Source organism: Scophthalmus maximus, chromosome 20, assembly GCF_022379125.1.
Source record: "Scophthalmus maximus strain ysfricsl-2021 chromosome 20, ASM2237912v1, whole genome shotgun sequence".
NCBI lineage: Eukaryota > Metazoa > Chordata > Actinopteri > Pleuronectiformes > Scophthalmidae > Scophthalmus > Scophthalmus maximus.
In genome coordinates this window covers 16535146-16554799 of record NC_061534.1, presented here as the reverse complement: position 1 = coordinate 16554799, position 19654 = coordinate 16535146, and the positions used below count along the sequence as shown (strand labels likewise).

Here is a 19654-nt window from a genome sequence, read left to right as displayed (position 1 = left end):
AAATACCTCTAACAGAATGTGTGCATAGTGTGCAGACATAAACACTATTCCCCTCTAACCTGATACAGGCACCATATACGCTTCAAACACCTGTTCATGAATATATATTTTGTTAACTGAAGAGCTGAGTGGAGTGATTATAGTGCAAGTCCACCCATTTTACAGGTGGAGGCTACTACACCCAAATCTCTGACTAAACTGTCAGCAGTTGAGATGCATTGTGGGTAATGGGCACCAGATTTTGACAAGGAGGAAGACTAAGTGGAATAGAAAAAGATAATCTCTGTTTCTCCTGCATTCATTTTTGTCTGCCTTTTTATTTGCATTTACATGGCATTTTGGACAATTCTTCAAAAATCATTGAAGCAGCGCTCCAGCAATTTAGTAATGCACACCCATAGTTGGCTTACTGGTCAGGGACAGATTAAAGTCAAATATCCTTCATTTTAGTCTTATGTACAGGTCAAGCTTCAGAAACAGATCCTTTATTTCCAGAGGTGGAATAGTTTTTTGCCCAAAGTGAGATCTCAATTTAAAATGATCTTATAATTTCTTCAACCAAACTACTATGAACTTTGACATGTTAACCCAGGGACGTGGCCCTTTAAGACAACAATCGGGGATCAACTTATACATCTTTTTTCAAATCACAAAAAAAGCATACCATCACACTTCTCCATTGAGGTGTCCAACCGTACACACAATCTTGGTTTTATTTGCAATGTGTAAAGGTGCCACCGCACCGATACAAAAAAAAGAGGGGAATGGAATTTGAGCAGCACAAACAAAAGTCGAAATCACCTCCATTTTAGGGATGACGGCACAAATCTCCGAGCCTCAACACATCAAATCTAAATCATGCAGCATGGTCAGATATAGTTCCTGACTCTCTGCAATATCTTGTACCGGAGCAATAATACTGGCATGCATTTTTGTTACTCTAATTAGGCACAGCAGCAGTACAGGAAGGTTCATATCACGCCTGTGATACAGAACAGCCAAGGACCCAAATGTACATTCAGAGGCAGGCTCAGTCTTTTAAATGGACACAGGGTTCAGTTCACAGTGAATCAGTCCAATCAGCAAAAGTATCCAGAAACAGCAGACACAGGCAAATCCACAGGGGGAAAAAAACTAAACTGGTAATACACATAAACTAGAAAACCAGAAATGCTGGTACACTGAGCACAAGACAATGGTTATCACAGAGGTAATCGGGGTGGAGAAGGAAGTGAAGTGACCTGCAACAAGACCAGGGGTGCGGTCTAAATGTCCTTCCTTAAGAATAAAGGAAAAAAAGAAGATAAATAAATAAATAAATGTCCTTCCTATCTACTATCCCTTGACCTCGGTGTTGACGTCATTAGGTCGAGGAAAGGTGTAAAGGAGAACTCATAGGACGTAGGAAAAGCCAACAGCGGTGCTCAGAGAATCCAGCGCGACTTTCACTAAACTACGTCATCACGCGACGGCCGATGTTATTGACGTGCGTCTGCCGTATGGTGCAACTTCCAAAGATGCACTAAATTTCCAAAGATGCACTACATGAAACGCAGCGACTCCATCCAGCATTCAGATGTAAATGATTCATATTTTGCAAATACTTGCAAAGTCGCTGTTCCAACTTCGGTGTGATCAAGGGCTTTGATCGGAAAGTGGGAGAAAAAAAAATCAAGGACGGTGTGAACAAAATGTGTTGAATCAATGTGTTCAGAGCGTTTAAACGACACCTTGACATCTCTCTGCTATATTTGCATTGTAACAAAGAGCAAAGAAAAAAGATCTGGTGTGGGAGGATTATAAATGATTTAAAACATCCACTGGGGGAGCAGATCTCACACCTCTAGCGGTGGTGAGCCTGTCAAGTTTGTGTACGGATGGTTTGTGGATTTCCTTATATTATGTGCAGTAATCATGCTGATTCCCTGCCATGTCGCCCTCACCATCGCCCTTATCTTTACGGGCTCATTAACCATGCGCTCAGAGCCCACGAGGCTCTGAGGCAAAAAGAAAGGGGGGCGAACCTCCTGCCTGAGGCGCTATTCTAGGATATGGTCGACTGGTCGTTTTTACCACACGTGACTGAGTTCGTCCTATGAGTTGGAGGACTTGTTGGCTTGTAAAGGGATAGACAAAAGTGCCATCATTTAGAACTGATTGTAAAAGTATGTTAATTGGTTTAACGTGTAGGACGTCAGCAACTCATGTACCAACATTTTGCGCCGACTTTCCGAGTTGTTGTTCGCACTTTGGGAACAAAACAAAAAAAAAAGCAAACAACTATTGTTTTCATGAACGTAGTCTTTTTTGAAAGAAGTTACATTAATATTGCAGGATATCAATGTGGATTCCAAAATTGCGTATTGCTGTGTTTTCTAAAACTGTAGACATTTTTTAGGCATCTGTACGTAGTTTTTGATGTTCCCGTTGGAGTCACAGCCTCAGCAAGTGAAGTGTTCTCTCAGCCTCTTCAAGCACTGCAGTTTGATGATGTCGCCGCCACGCTGACTCCTTGATCTTGCCCACTCATAACCCAAAAGACAGAAGAAAAGAAAAAAAACTGCAGGGGGGAGTGAAGAGAAGAGAAAGTGTCTACCCTTGCAGAAAAAGACGCCCCTAAGGTTAATATCAGTGGAGCTCAGAGAGAAGGAATGGCAGCCCAAAGTCAAAGCAAGTGAGCGGAGCTTAACGGCGCTGACATTGTTGTCTCTCAGTCCCAGAAGTGACCAGCATCTTCCGACTTTGAAGAGCAACACTTCACAGTCTTCGGAAACTAAATCATGTCTAAAATGGGATTAGGGCCCCACATCACAGCGTTGGTGAGGCAGGGAGGGATCTTTGAAGAAATTGCTCAAGATTTAGGGAAAGGACACGTCAGATCCGCACATGGAGACGTCGCTCGCGCGTAATCAGCTTCCTCTGGGTTCGCTAGAATCACTGTGGCGAACACGGGGAACCAGATGCGTTGTTTTTCTTCTGATGTCAGAAGACCTCATGCATCGCTTATTACCGCGCGGAGTATATTTTGTACTGTGCCCTCTTGTGTCTGTGTGTGCAAGCTGTGGCCTGCATTTTCTGCCTACAACTAATCGTTGGCGTGTATTGCCTGTCCATGATATCTCTATCCTCTCTGCCTGAGGTGAGAGAAGAGGTGACCTAGATAGAAGGAGAGTAATTTGCACTGTCCGAGTGCAAGTGAGAGATCGCGCCCGCGCTGTCAGACGAGCAGCAGAGGCGCGCTTTGGTTTATAGACTGCGGATTAGAAGGTGTCATTTTATACTTCCCCTCTACTACATTTTCGATTGTGACTAAGTTCTTATTCTAAAAATATAATACGTTGCATTATTAAAAATCATCCCACTGGTTCCCACACTTTTTCGTCCTCAATCTAGCTGAGGCCCACTGTCATTTGTTAAGATGTCTGAAATAAGATGTTAGCAGAGAGCGATTTCTCTTTTAGACTCTGGGGATGGTTTCCTTTAAATAACAGTTTGAAGTGGTAAGGTTATACTATATTTCCCGGAGAGGCAAAAATCATGGAAAGTCGAGGGGGGAATGCAAAACTTGTAGCAGAACTTTGATTTTTCTATTAAAGATTTGGGAAGATCTCGTCACCTCGAGGTTGGAACCCTCTAGATTAAACCGGACCATATAAAAGTATTAAAAGCGCCACCTGCTAATGCATCAGTAACAATCCAAATATGTAATATCTGAAAACGTTTACATACACAAAAGCCTAAATAGGAAAGGGAAAAACTGAAAAAAGCCTATAAGATTTGCCTTTATTCATCCCACAATGGGGAAATTTGGATATTACAGCAGCAAAGTGGATATAAGAATATAGGAAGACATTTTAAAAAAGCAATAGGTATGTAGAAAATTAAACAGAGAAAAGATATATGAATACTATATACAGAGCAGTAGCAATAGTTACACATGGAGAATAAATATTAATATTGCACAGTGTACCAGTGAATTATTTTTACAACCGTTGAGTCATGTCATAAAGGTTTGGATTCTGAATGCAGGAGTATTTTATTCACTGTAGTATGTCTTTGTTTTTTTACTTTAGTAAAGGATCTGCATTCTCTACTGCCGAGCTATGTTCTAACTGTATTCTGGAGGTCTTCAGAAAGTGGCTGAATATAGGCCGAGTCTAAGGGAACATCTGAATAGAGCTTCTGTGATGTGCTTGCAGTTTATGTATTCAGTCTATTCAGGTGGAGTTGAATCTAAACTGAGGTTAACTGGCTTCTCTTTATCTTTTGCATCTTTCTTCTCCAAAGTAGGTTGCAGTTAAAAGAATCAGCTCAGTTAACCTAAAATAACCCAACATCTGTTTTTTAGCTCGCTCCCCGGCAGGCTAATTTTAAAAAAAAGGCAGTAAACAGAGAAAGGGAAGGAACTCTAGGCCACCCTGTCAGAGTGTTGCTTGTGGTTCTCTCTTCTTTTCAAATAAGAGAAGTAGGTCTGCTGCCTTAAAGTTGACGATTTGTCTTCAGTTCATTGTTATTTTATTTTTCACTCCCTGACGAAAGCCTTTACTGACACATGATGAACAGTAACAACCGCATTGCACCGGCTGATCCTTTGTTTGCGTAACTACCTCATCATGTGTTATCAGGCTGCATAGTTTAGTCTTGACTCGTAAGTAGGCTGATGCCTCATAAAAGTCAAATTTTTTGGATCCACTCTGTGTGGCTTCTATTTAAGATTTGTTATTGCTGCGGTAATGGAGATTTAAGCCAGAGGAACGTCCCTTGATGGTGCGTTTGTGTGTTGGGGAGAGAAGGAAAAACAAAGTATTGAACAGATTCAAATTCTGACCTGATGATGATGGTGATAGATGAAAGGCAAGGGGATCAAGCGTTATTATAACTCTTTGTGTGAGCACCAGTGATGCCATGCAGTAAAGGTTATGGTATAATCTGTCCAATGTGTGTTAAGATATTTCACTCGAACCATACATGTTTATAACCTCGTGATGGTGTTGAAGTCAGGAGATCACCAAAGTCAGGAAAATACATCTTCTGTGGGCCATCAAAGAACGTGCAAAATTTGGTGGCATTCCATAAGACATCCATAAGACAGTTATTGAGATATTTCAGTCTGATAATAAGTGGTGGAATAATAGAGGTTAACTGGAGACACTAGCATGGCTAAAAAAAAAGAATATATATACGTAAAATGATACAAATAAAATGAATAGAGAAAGAAATTCAAATAACTGATTTAACGTAAAAATACCCGAGCTGTATTAACCCCATTAAGCAGTTTTTACACCCCGCGATATGACTGAAAGTTCTGGTACAGCTACTAAATGGACCTTGTGGGGAGATTGCTTCATCATCTTCCAAGGTCATGTTTGAATGTTTAGTCTCAACTTTTATACAAAATCTGAGAATTTTTTTTAAATTCAAACAGCTACAATTACATGGCAAATATATAAATCGATTGAGAGCTTTACATGGACCTTGTGCTTAGAATTTTTTATCAGGCTGGTGAGAGGATTTGAAAAAAAAATCTAAATGCAAAAAGTGAGCAAAAATATGAAATATTTATCTTAAATGTTTTTGAAAGGAGTCAATTACATTTGATTGGATGTTGCACTGCAGCTCTGTTGCTGTGACAACGCGCAAGGTTGAGCGAGCCCATCAGGAACGATACTTAAATGCCCCTATATTTAAGGTACTTGCGTCATCATTACTGGACTGTGCCTACAAACCTGTTGACCCCACCAGTCTGCAAAAATACAGCTCGATTCCGAGCTGGTGGGAAAACGGAATGATGGTTTGTTATGTCTGTCTTGCAGAGTCGGTGGAGGAGGTTTATAGAGAAATAATAGACCTCTGTTTTTGTTGAGCTGACTCTCAGGGCGCACTATGAACTCTGAGTTGACCTGCAGCCGCGCCCTCTTTCGCCACGGGCCTGAAAATAAACGTATCTATCACGTTCCCGAAAATGACAGAGAGGAGGTCAGGCTGCAAAAATGCTAAGATTTAAATGTGTTTTTACCTTTGAAATTGTTGTTTTACCTCTCAACATCGGCTGGGAAAACTGCCTTCTATTCCTCCCTGCTGAGATGCCTTTGAGCACGGCGTATGGACCAAGGTGCACACGAGTTAAACGGCGTGACGTTTTGGGTACAGCGATTGCGATCCCACTTCTCTCAGATAACATCGAAGACAAAGATGGCGAGGTGACTGCTCTTTTTCCTTTTTTTACACTCTCAGGTTGGTGCCGGAGTGCTGACGAAGCACTAGGTGGCCTTGCATGACAAGTCAGGGAAAGTTGAGAGCCACACTCGGGGAACTGTGATAAACTCTCACCTACTCCAAAGAACAGCAAGCCATTACAGGAAAAAAAATATTTCTAAATTTACTTTCTGGGAAGGCTTTGGAAGAGTGTGAGAGCATGTTTCTGGGAGTTGTTCCAACATAAACCACCCCGAAAAAAAATGGAGATGCACCAATCCCCGTTGGAACCTGGAAAGTAATGCTCGTGTAAATAATGTCTTGTATTCTAACGATTAGCCCCGTGCGACCCGCAACTTAATATGCGACTGCTTTGGGTCTGTTTGTGCGAGTCCTGTCATCTTGGTCAATACAAATCTGTGGAAGAAAAATGAGGCGCTGCACGGTGGAGTGGGTTTAAGGGTTTTGATTTGAAAGTCTGTCTCAGGGCAGACAATGGGCACTGCATGCTGATCAGCCCCTCTGTCTCTTTTCCATTCTCTCTGTAGCCTGTGACTGCCCACTGGATCCAGCTGCAGAATTAGAAGTAGGGGGTAATGGCAGTATTAAAGTACTGCAGCTACGGAGCAACAATTGTTGGGGGGGCGGCCTCTCTGTGATAGAGGCGGATGATGGCGGTTGTTCAGAATATCCACATGAACCCTTTTGGCGGGTGCAGCTTTAATTAGAGAGGATTTTCACACTTCGCAGTGCAGCGAAGACTAAAGTAGCCTGTGCAGGTGTGATTGTATTCACGAGCCTCTGTTCTCGAACAGTTGATCAGTGCGCTATGAATAGTCCCTGTGGTGCGGTTGGCTCATGTTCACCGCCGTCTCGACTCAAATCAGTTCTCATACCTGCACCGACAATGGTAACGGTCTGGGATTTATGTAAAATCCAGCAACGGCCTGAATTCTGAGACTTTTTGTTCTGTGTGTGTGTGTGTGTGTGTGTGTGTGTGTGTCTGTGTTCTGAAATAGCTTCAAGTCACACGTGTGCATTTCACTCTGAATAACTCTTCGTCCCCAAGTCAAAACACGCATTTAAAGTTTTGTGCGCCATCCATTCTTGATTTGAATCCGTCACTGAGACAATGCGGCTGTGGCTCATTCGATGGCACCTTAATGGCACAAACAGCAATAGAATGTTCACCACTACGTGAGCAGTTTCATATGAGCTGTCTGTTTACTCAAGGACTTACCGACAAACACTTGTCATTAATAGAGACGGTTGCCGTCTTGACACTTGGCAGCCTGCGCCTTTCAGTAGATCGACGTCTCGGGTTTTCATTCTTCCCACTGTCGAGGACAACGTCTCAGGCTGCACGCGCACATTATATAAATGTTTGTGTGCAGACTTTTTTTTAAATGAGATTTGAATGAACCTGACAGCGCCTGATTACATCTCATATGTTGTTGCTTCACAGCTGTAATCACAGCAGTGAGCGTATACTCAGCTACATAATATGCATGGATACTGTTCATTGTACTGTATATGTAGTGGAAGACGGATAGTGACTATGTGCAGGTACAGAGCTGTTTGAGTTGACTGTGGGTTCTAATGGACGTCTTGTTTTCTCCACAGGGTTTACAGGTGAAGGCTGATTATGTTCCTCTGCTGCAGTCGCTTGCTACATACGGATGGAGACTCACGTGTGTGCTGCCAACTCCTGTAATCAAGACTAACAGGTAATCCTCCGTTTGACTATAAATGGGGCATTAAGTAATCGATGACCAATAACGACCCCTGTTGGCAGCCACTGGGAACTGCAACAACATCCTCTACGAGCCACTGTGTGTCAGGTTAGGTTGGAGCAGGATCCAAGTGCAGACGCAGAGCAGGGAGGATGAAAGTAAATTTGAATAGAACGAAGCCGGACTTACAGTTGTTTGAAGGCAACAGAACAACTTGATGTAACACAGGTAATCCAGACTCTAAAACTCAGTAAAAACACAAGGAGCGAAGCCCCTAACGCAGCTGAATATAACAGGAGACATCATGGGGGAAGCAGAACAGAGCAGACGAGCCGACAAAGGGAAGCACAGACACTACATACACAGGGGAGGCAGGGATAATAGAACACAGGGGAAACAACATTATAGGAACGGGTGCAGACAATCACAAGGGCGGAAAACTCAAGAAAGAGTGAAATGACCGACAGCGAGACACAGGTAAAAGAAGGAAGACAATGTCAATGTGAAAATAAAACAGGAACCCACAGTACACAGGGGAACACGAGAAAGAAACTTCAGATGCAAAGACACACGAGGAAGGCTTGATCTCACCAGTAATGTTTAAAGTGTGTCCTATGCCCAAGAGGGTTAGTACTTATGCATATGTGTACTGATACGTATTTAAGTGTTTTTATATTTGTAATTGATTTCTATATAGGTCTGTTATCACTTACAACAAATTTTTATTGATTATGGTAAAAAAAAAGCCACGTTAAATTCCATTATATTCAGGATCGAATAGACTAAAACATAAAAACTGAAATGAACGATATAAATTCTTAAATTATATTTTTTACTATTTTAGTGTTGCTAAAACCTAATCTCACATTGAGGCCTATTATCTGCCTGTTTCCCTTCGCAGAAGAATTGCGTCTGTCCAGTGAAAAAAATATGTAAAGCACATGAAACACACCATGAAACAGAATTTACAGAAATGAAAGCACAATGTAAAAAATAACTCAGTTATAAGTAAAAGTCTTTCACCGCTCAAGGCAAGGGAAGGTTTTTGCATCAACAAGACTCAAAGTGCTTCATATGAGACATAAAATTGCAATATAAAAGGCAAATTAAAGAAGGATTTCAAAAGAGAAACGAATACAACTAAAATACAATAAAACTGAATAAAAAGGAAAAGTGAAAGTCACGTTTTTCAGCATTTTTAAAATGTATTTATTTTAAGTTCTGTGAGAGAGAAAAAAAATGATAATGAAAAAATGCCACATCTTCTAATTTGCTGCAGGGAAGGAAATTGTGCAGGACCTAAAGTATTCCTGTGAAAACAGGAACCCAGTGTAAACTATTACACCCACACTTTGTCAGCTCAAGTTACTGGTGAAAGAAATGACAGTTTTAGAAAGACGTTGACCTAATTCTGTGTCAGTTTAGGGCTGAACTTTGAGGCCGAGCAGCCGCAGCAGCTCTGACTTTCGGTGGAAAATCTCCTCACAGAAATGTGATGGTTCCTTCGGTTAAGCTCACGCTGACTCATGGCTGCTTTATGAGTGTACATCCGCTTACGGTCAAAGGCCTCGCATGTTCTCGGACACACTAACAAGCAGAATTTGTTCCTCATCGTGCCGAGGATGTGCAGTACACGTCAGACGCCTCACTCTGTTCCTGCCCGGCTCTCTGTGACACTTCACTCCAGTCTGAGGAACAACCCAACCGTAATGAAACACAGCGAAAAAACAGATACAGTCAAAGGCTTTCATATTCAAACAGACCTGCTTCTTCTTTGACTGTTGCAATCAAGTAATGAGTCACACTGATGACAATCAGATAATTAGTCCTTATGTGCATAAAGCCATGCAGCAAACTAAACACACCTCCAGAGAAGACAGCAGCCGGGCTTTGAAATCTTTGCTTCATACACTTGTGACAATTAAATAATGATAGAGACAGAAAAAATATGAGATTTCATAAACAAGAGCTTAAGAATAAATATTGTAACAGTGAAGTGGCACAGTAACAAGGAAACTGAATTCACTACAGTGTAGTAACTGTCAGATTAGCTTGTCAGTATCGGTGCAACACAGTAAATAATGTATTAAATATAAATATTTATTAGTCCAAAGGATAAATATAAAAAGTATTAAATGCATAATTCTTTGCGATATTAACAAAGTTTGCTGTTCATATATGAAGAACGCAGCTGGAGTTGGTCCAGGTCAGACGCATCTACAACAGAAGGAACATTTCCGCAATATCCAGACGAGTTCATCCAGAGATTTTCCTGCAGTATTCTCACGTGGGCTCAATCTGACATTTTCCGGAAATTTCACTAGGGGGGCTGGTAGGAAATGTTCCCTAAAAATGTCCGGAGCAATATTTGCGGACGTTTTTGCGTTCTCACATACAGCGACTCCGGAAACGTTTCAGGGAAATGTCCGGACTTCGGTGCATGTTCGACCAGCGTTGAAAGTGTTCATCAATTACTTGTTACACATTCGCATTTAGAGACTTCACTGTTTACTTCCATTGCCTGTTTCTTCCATTGCTCAGCTTGGATTCAAACAATCCTCCACCCACACGTCTCCTCTTTTTTATTGAACTTGTAGGAAACGAGACACGGCAGTTTAACAAGTAGTCACCGTTACAATTTGGAGGGATGTTCTCCTTGAGGATTAGAGGTTCACGTCTCACATGCCCAACTGTGCTTTGGGTGGCTGCATGCCCATGATGCAGGCAATAAAGACGTAAAGACATCCCCAACAGCACTTTCAATGCCTGAACTGTTGGAAAATGATGTCTAATATGAGGAGCAGAAATAGGTGGAACTAATATCGGAAGAATCAGGTGGTTATCTTCCAAATCTATGGTCATTTTAGAACCAAAATTCCCACTTTCTGCTGCAACTCAGGGAGGAAAGCACAAAAAGGGAATTTCATACAGCGTAGACTGTAACTTTGGAGCCTCACGTGATTTGTCAGCATCAGACTGCTGAGATTTGACAACTGTAGATATCCACCAATAACTCTTTCAATATGTAAATATTCTTTTGAGATAGACTTGAAAAATGGGAGTCCTTTAACTTTAATGTTGCAACGTGTCATACTGATGAAGTGTGCATGTAGTATTCCCATGCACTGACTGATGGTGTGCTCTGTACCTCAGTCAGCTGCTCGTGTTTGCTGCTCTTACAGAACACAGCTGATTAATTACCTCTCTATTTTCATCCTTTGTTTTTCCCCCCCTCCCGCCCTCCTCTATTTCAAAATGCCACAACGCAACAGCACAACATGGCTAATTAATCAGAATCGGCCTAGATACAGTACAAGACGCAGCTCATTTCTCTCCCGTGCCTGGAAAAACATTACGCCAAAAAACGAAATAATGGTTGATGATCTTTTTCAGATTAGCAATACTCATTACACTTGTTTTTGTGATGTCGACTCCTTCGTTTTTTACATCGCAAATCTGCAAATGCACGCTTTGTGTGGGGTCTGAGTGTTTGCAGGCTGCACTTCATCTGGAGGGGGTCGGATAAGTGTCAGTGATCCCAGCGAGGTCTGAAATTAATGCTAACTGGTGCTCGCCGGCTTCTCCACGCAACATTAATTCATGTAGTTGTGTCAGAGCATGCGCTCGTGTTCGCCGCGTTCAATTAATGTAGATGGTAATTACATTTTACAGCCATTTACAGCTACAGTAAATGCGAATTCCTCTGAACGTAAAGCAAAGAAACAAGACGGTTCAGAAAGATGTGGAGTCTGAATAGTGATCGATAGATTAAAGAGTTTTAAACCCAGTTGTTTGGAAGAAAGATTACAATGGTTGCCATGTGTCCGTTTTTAATTTTTATTTCAAGTGTATTCATTCACCCATGAATAGACGCATTGCTTTTATATGTTCCAGTTATAATAGTGCGGCTGACACTAACAGCCCAGAGCAGGTTCAGTAATAATGCCTGTCATTTTCTAAGTAACCCACTCCTTTCCAACTTCACGAGCTGGGGCTTTTGCCGGGAACTGCAGTCAAATTTCGGCTTTGATTCGCCAGGAAGCCGCCCGGCATCCTTGCCAGCCCAGAAAATAGCGTATGGATGAATGGTGGAGGGAAGGAGGTGATGGGAAAAAGAGGCTGTGGCGGGCTTAGAGAGTGAGCCTTGTGCTGGAGGAGGCTCGATGTCCATTTGATGTTGAGAAAGGGGAAGATTTGTAGCCGGCTTTTAGGGTTCTGCAGCGATCATAAACCGGTCATCTTTCCTCACGTGCAAGGTTGAGCGGGCATCTTACCTTTAGACAGCATGTTACCTCTTGTGTGTGTGTGTGTGCGCGTGTGTTATTGGACTTGTGTCAGATAGCAGCAGGACCACATACTGTATCTTCTTTTAAGCCATGTCCAATGATAGCGAAAGAGAAATAGAAGGAATAAAGCAGAAACAAACAATAAAACTGTCAAACATCAGACGCACACATCACAAGGGATAAAAGCAGAGAGGTGAAACTCAGCGAGCAGCCAGTTAGTGGGGGCACAAAAAAGGGCGGAGGGGGGGGGCTGTTTATGACAAAGACGAGCAGACGACAGAGAGTAAGCGTGAGAGACAGGAAGCCCACTCAGAAATAACTGTGTATTTCCTGCCGCGATTAATCCGTGAGCGTGAGCACTTGTGCAGATTATCCTTCTCAGAACACAGGAGAGTGGCATGTGCATGAGATGGGGGATTATTTTTTTTGGGGGGGGGGGGGAATTAAGGAAAAAAATGAAGATGTATGCGTTTTGAGAAGTAGAAGATGCTCACAAGTTGCCCAACGACATTTAGGCATAACCAGCCTCGTAGCAATGTGAGCTGTGACTGAAAATGATACTGACTGGCGACAGCGGGAAAGAGTTTGGGCCCCCCCCCAAACGTAGCCTTTTATCCTCAACCTGTCAGATAAGAGAGTGAAGCATGAGCGGAGGCCAGCCGTCTGATGTGAGGTCAGTAAGAGTGTGGATCACTCGGTGTCCTCCCAGGATTTAACTCGTGTGATTTGCACACGTGTACTTGCATTATCTGTCGCGTTTTTTCAAAACACAACGAAGAATGAAGAATCTGTCAGTTCCTTTTCTAGAAAAGCTTGTGGGAAAGCATCCAGTCTCTCATTCTCTCGTTATTTTGAACCTTTTCTTAATAGATTGGTGCCAAAAGACCCACGCTTGATCTGAGAAAAATGAAATGATCTCAATCTTGTTGAATTGCCTACATTTTCCACTGATTTTCTCTTCCCTTTGATTCTCCCCATCCTTCAGCGACGGGAGTCTGTCCACCAAACAGATTGTTTTCCTGCAAAGACCCGTGTTGGGCCGGAAGAGGAGGGAAGCCAAGGTACACGACCTCGCATTCCTCCATGTATTTCTTGGCCAGTGTGAAGTCTCCCACCAGTCACCTGCTCCCCATGCATCCAAAGCCAACATCACCTCCTGCCACCTCCGATTCCACAGCTGTTTTTGTTTTACGTAGACAAACACACACAGCTCCGGACAAATGTGGAGAAACTCCTCTCTGTTTGAGATGTCATGAATTCTTCAGCAACAGAGAAGTGTTGTTTTGGGGGAGCAGGCTTTGGTAATGCTTTCTTGGCGACCCTGAATAGTGGTGATAACCTCCTAAGCTAACCTTTTCTCCACAGTGGAATGAGTCCGTGTTGATACTTTCTGTGACCCGAATTTTAACTGCCACCACAACAACAAGTTTAATATGCCCTAAGACTTCAGCAAACCGAACAAGATTCGCCCCGTTTCTGTGCAGCTTATCTCTTTGCACTTTTGCAAAAGTTGTTCAAGTAATTGAGGACATGTTGCATTAAATGTTTTCACTGCTTGTTTGGTCAGACTAAAGGCCTGGAGGCCACCAATAACGCCCCGCAAAATGGCCCCAATTTCCTTCTCTGCATCGGCGAGACTCATTTGAATTCGCTCGTAATCCCAGTGCAATTTTGAATCCACTGTGATCTATTCTTAATTAAGTCTCAGTCAGTGTTGTGCCCACAAGCATGTGTGAAGACTTAGAATGCATTCCACTAACATGCTAATAATGTAAATGTTTCAGAAACTGATCTTCAAGCCCCGAAGCAAGTCCAACAAGAACTGCATTAAAGACACAGCCAAGAACAAGAGGAAGAAAAAAACAAAAAGCGAGAAGGAGGCAGAAGACCCCAAGATTCTTGATGACAGAGAAAAGTTTGAGAAAGAGGAAGACAAGAGTAGGGAGGACAGAGAGAATGCAGTGAGAGAAAGTGGGACAGTGAAAGAAAGGGAATCGAGGTGTGAGGAAGATGGAAAGATTGATGACGGGGTTGAGATCAGCATAGAGACTGTCGAACAGAAGGAGGGAGGAACAGAGACGGAAGACAAAGGAGCAGGAAGTGGCGCAGAAGGAGAAGAAGACGTAGAAGTCACATTGGACGGAGAGGGATCAAAGGAGAATGGAGAGCCTTTAGAAAACAGAGAAGTCCAGGAAGTGGCAGAATCGGTTGCGACTGTTGGAGCAGAGAACGAGACCAAAGAAAAGGAGGAGAAGGGCGGTGCAGAAGTTGAGGCTGTGATCGAAAACGGTGTGGCTGCGGATGAGGAGAAAGATGAGGGCGAAGAGAATGCGATCAAACACAAGACAGAGGAGCCGGGTGTGGAGGTCATCGCCAAGGAGATTGTGGCAGATTCGCAGGCCACCCTGACCAATCAAAGCCCAGAGGAAACTCAAGAGTAGCTCTTGTCAGGCTTTTGCCCCATCCTACCTCTCAAATTCCCCTACGTAAAATCTGGTTCACAGTGTTGTCCCTGATCCAGATTATCGGGGCTTTGACCCCCACCGCTGCAGCATCGTCCCAACCTGCCATCTTGGATGGATGATTTCCCCCCAACCTGCCAAAGTGTAGCTACAGAATGATTTCATGTTAGTGCAGACATCAGTCCTACTGTATAACCACACATATTGAATGTATATATCCAAAACGGGCAATGCTGGAGCGCGACGGTCAATGTGGAGTCACTGGAAAAACTGGATTGCCGTGCGACGGCGAGGTTGCCATGATCGAACAGGATGAGATTATGTTTTTGGACAATAATTCAAAGACCTGGTCACATCAGTACTTCAAACAGCAACATTTTGCATTGAAATCAGTAAATTCAAATAATAATAAATTGCATTTATAGAGCACTTTTCATTGCTAAAAGCAATCTCAAAGTGCTACAGAGTAGAAACAAGATGGCGATCAATGGATTTGTTCTCGGAGGCAAAGCAATTCAGCTGTAATTCTTTGCACCAAGTTCGAATTTAGTAGAGTTTGTCATCCAAGTTTGTGCTCTTGACCGAAAGAAAGTCAAAAATGGAGGAGGCTAACATATTTTATTAGCTGTGTTGCAATATCAACCTATTTTAACCCCCCCCCCTGTCAGCGTAAAAACAATAGTGGAATGGTTTGTAGATCATTATAAGACAGGAGACTGTACAAATATGATTTTTGTGTAAGCTAGTCTGAGCATATTACCACTTCAATAAATCTTTATTGAATGAAAGGGTGTACACCGGATTAAATGTCCCAATACAGAGAAAATAGAAAAAGATATTAGAGTTATTAAGAATAAGTCATGCTCGCTTGTTAGCAGTTAGTTCACCAGCTAGCTTGTGCAAATAGCCGCGACAGTATGTCTGAAAGTTGGCAAAGACACTGGAATGCTTTCTGATGTGACCAGGCCTTTATGGGGGGAGAGGAGATTATATCAAGTCAAGCCTGAAAGAACATCAGCTATGTTCCTTTAAGGCCAATTGCTTTTGAAGAAAAAGTTCGAGACCTCCCAACCTACCCCCTTCAGCTCTTCTTGTCTTGTCCGGGAGTCACAGCGTCTACTTTACAAGAGGTACCTGACAATTTGAGCAGCTCATCCCAGTTTTCTGGAAGCCGTCGGAAGTCAGTTCCACAATCCAAGAGGCAGAAATCCAGACTAGACACAGGCCTGCCTCGTGATATACACACGAGATACACACAGTGAGAGGGCAGAAAAGTGTCCCATGTGACCCCAGACTGTACCACCATTTCCTGCTCCTCCGTTCTGTGCACCATAGCAAGTTGCGATGTGGAGGGAACTTGGAGGAGAACACTGGTAGAGGTGATGGGAAAGGCGTTTGTTGCGACAGGCAATCCAAAGTAGGGTGGAGAGATACAGTAATTGTTTACGCTGAGCTCTAAGCCGTCAAGTGCTTCAAAGAGAGCCGATAATCACTCTTTGGTGAGGTGTGCTGAGCTCACCTTGCATACAGAATGTTCCATATTCAAAGCCAAGTTAGATAAGGATGTGAAATTCAGCGGAATGTTTGCAGCTCAAGGGCAGAAGTCGTACATTGAGCGGTGAGGGGTTTATTTTCTACGCAAAGTTGCATTTTTAATCACATTTCCAGTCAAAGGCCACAGACAAAAAGCACGTCTCAGTGTGGAAACAAGGTTAAGCTGTGTGGTCAGGGTGGACGCCTGATGTTTGCTCGCACCCAGTAAATTGAAAGACTGGGAGAACATGAGACAAAGGAAGGGGTTGAGCCTTGAACGAGAAAGACCAGAGAGTCAAATAAAAAGAAATTAATAGGCTCATTTACGGAAACATCCATTTGCATTCCACATCCCCCGTAGAGATTTCTTTCATTATTTGTACCTCCAGCTCCAAGCACCTCTTACCAGACATCATTTCTGACAATAACCAAGTCATAATGTGCTGTTTCATTGCATTTCCATTTAAGAAAGGGGAATGTGAAGAGGGGAGGTGGAGACGTTCGATGTAGGGCTCTCATTAGCTCACTAATGTATTTTGTTAGTGGAGTATCTGTCAGGAATCATGCTCGGGGTCACATACTGGGGGTTGTATTGACGGCAAAAAAATCGCCTTTCAATTTAACGGTGATGTCGTAGCACATCATTTGCACGGAGGAGGATCATTATGTGTTAAAAATGCTACATTTTGCCAAGAATTTCGACACACTTCATGAAATATGTCAGAAAACCTATTTCTTGAAATCTTAACAATCGGTTGATCAAGAACGTAAACTGTCTTGCTCTATATAGACTATAATTTGTCATCATTTGGATCTTTGGTTTTATGAGAATAGATGATACCTTGGTCATGAAGAACATCTCCTTTCAGGAGGTGAAATTCTTCAATTACATACAAGTAAGATTGATTCGTGATTAGTTAAGTGCTCTCCGTTTTTGGGGGGGGGGGAATGAATCCACCCACCGCTGAGATTTTTTCAATGTAAAATCGCGAATGTTGTTTTTTTTTTTGTGTAGATTAGAGTATAAACTGTGACCAGTGTAGCCTTATTACTATACTGTAAATGGCCCACAAACCTGCTATTAGAAATGCCCTTTAGAGGCACAATGGTGATTTCAGTGTTATATGTTTGTCATAGTCAAACAGGAAGGTTTTGCTACAGTCAGTGTTGGTATTTTGAAGCTGTTGTTCCCTGTTTTTAAATTACTGGAATTCACAGTGAGGGGATAAAGATTTGTTTGTCTAAATAAATGAAGATAATGTGTTTTGGATTTATTTTTAAGATTCTTTTTTTTTTTTTACTATTATAATTGTGAATGTTCTGTTTTTGAATCGAGAGATTTGTTTTATTATGGGCTTTGTGTTGCCTCTGCTGTTCCGCTAAAGCGCGCAAAACTGTGTTTCTGACTGACGCTTCGAGCTACCTCCCGAGGGCTGTTGTTGGTTTGAAACCACGGGGTCGCAGCGCGCTTGACCTCCTGAAACATGTGGTCCTTGTCCTCTCGGCCTCCGCCAGACGGAGCCCAGATCTGCGAGCGTGAGTTCGTCACGAACGGCAGACAAGGTCAAGGGTCATATTTGAGCCGGAATGAATTTTCCACAGCTGTACACAGGAGTTTGCACGAGCACATGACAAATAACCACTCTGATATAGAATTAAGATATGAATTTATATCATAATTTTCTCTGTGGTATTTCTTTACTTTCTTTTTTTTTTTAAAGCTTTCAGCTGTTTGAGCTTTAATAAGCACTTATTGTATTCAAGAAATATTTAATGCTGCTGGGGAGCCAATAACACTCAGCTGTCACTTTCACACTTTTGTCAGATGTGACAAATATGAATTATGAAAGGCAATACCAAAATACGCCTTTTGATAGCTGACAAGATCTCCATGAATATTTGAGAAATTTCCCCACTGAATCCTGGTCAACTTATTTAATCAGATTTAATCAATTTCTTCATTCTCCACGGCATCAAGATAAACATTTTAGCTGTCATCTATCTGTTTTACGAAGATGAATTTATTTCAGTGCTGCTGTCTCTCTCCTTTTCTTTCTGTTTTTCTGAACCTCTGACATTTATTCCCCTCTGGCATCCTGAAAACAGACTGATCATATTCCAGTGTGTCCTTATAGAAGAGCAGAGTTTAGAAAATCTTTAAACATCCACAAACATGGATGATCGTCACCTTGACAGAAGTTACAACCGGCCATATAGCCGTCCGTCCGATCTGAGGCCGACCCTCCCTGATAAGGGCTGATTGGTTGCAGTGCAGTCTGACCTCTGACATGAGTACACTCTAGGGTCTGTGGGTAATTGTGATTTTTTTTTTTTTTCTGGTATTACAGAGAGAGAAAAAAGGAAAAAACACAGACAGGGAGAGAAAAGCGAGGCAGGATCTGACACTCTATCAGTTAAATGATGCTGAACCATGTTAACTTATCCGTCCGTGAAAAGAAGGAGACCTTTGTCTAATGTTAGACCTTAATATACATTTGCAGCCCTCTGCTCATTTGTTTTAAATATATATATGATATATATATAGACAGTTTCCTGTATTATATCAGCATAATTGTCTCTGAGCCTCAGTAGTGATGCTGGTGCAATCGTTCATGGTAATGCTGTTAAATAAAAAATGTAGTGGTTCATTTCCTGTGTGCTACTATGATGTGCAAATGGGTAGAGAAGAAATGACAGAACATGATAAAAAAGGATGCCATCATTTTTTTTTTCTTCTGTGTTGTCACTTTAGCTTCTTGGAAAATGTATTCTTAGGATTCTCTTGGTCTCTGATGTTAGAGTTTTTATCACCTCAGCTGCCATCTTGAATGTTGAGTATCTTTGATCATGTGCTGTTGTCACTTGCCTAGCAGTGAACAAGAAGTATTCCTTATCTCTGCAATCCTGAGTATGTCCACATTCCTATTGTTCATGACATCTGTACAATTTGTATATTATAAAAATGATTTATATTTAATGTGTACACGTGTTCTTTGCTTCTTCTTTGTCAAAGGGAATTCAGCCTCTGCTCGTTGAGGCAGCTGCTATTAAAAGCAACTTAGATGTTCAAGCGCCAAGCTTTTCTTTTCTTTCTTTTTTTTTCCAGGCATTATGCTTTCGTTCAAGATCTGACCTTTCAAGTCTGTCTTAAAAATCATATTCAGATGTTCATATGTACGCTGAAGCTATTTTTGCCAGGTGAAATAATTTCTCTCTCCACACTCAGATATGTTTTTTTTAATGTGCTTTTGTTGGGGAAAGAATGTAAACAACTCAGACTACTGACGCCTCATATTTACTCCATAAAAACTTTTTTTCAATTATCATTGAAGATTCAAGAAGTTTGTGGTCCCACCGGTTATAAAAGTATAATCGTGTGGAAACACCTTAGCACGGAAGCTGCTTGGTAGCCATAATATGCAAGTTAAGTATTGTACATTACAAA

General features: G+C 42.0%; 1 protein-coding gene across 3 annotated transcripts in view; it reads left to right on the top strand.

Moving 5' to 3' along the window:
- LOC118284777 (raftlin-like) overlaps nucleotides 1–19190 on the top strand; it is a 98460-nt gene extending 79270 nt beyond the window's left edge. For all 3 annotated transcript variants that reach the window (XM_035607813.2, XM_035607810.2, XM_047329414.1), the window contains exons 8-10: nucleotides 7819–7922; nucleotides 13200–13275; nucleotides 13999–19190. In XM_035607813.2, the coding sequence (XP_035463706.1) occupies nucleotides 7819–7922; nucleotides 13200–13275; nucleotides 13999–14655 (837 nt within the window). In that variant the 3' untranslated portion in view covers nucleotides 14656–19190. The remainder of the gene's footprint in view (nucleotides 1–7818; nucleotides 7923–13199; nucleotides 13276–13998) is intronic.
- The last annotated feature ends 464 nt before the right edge of the window (nucleotides 19191–19654 follow it).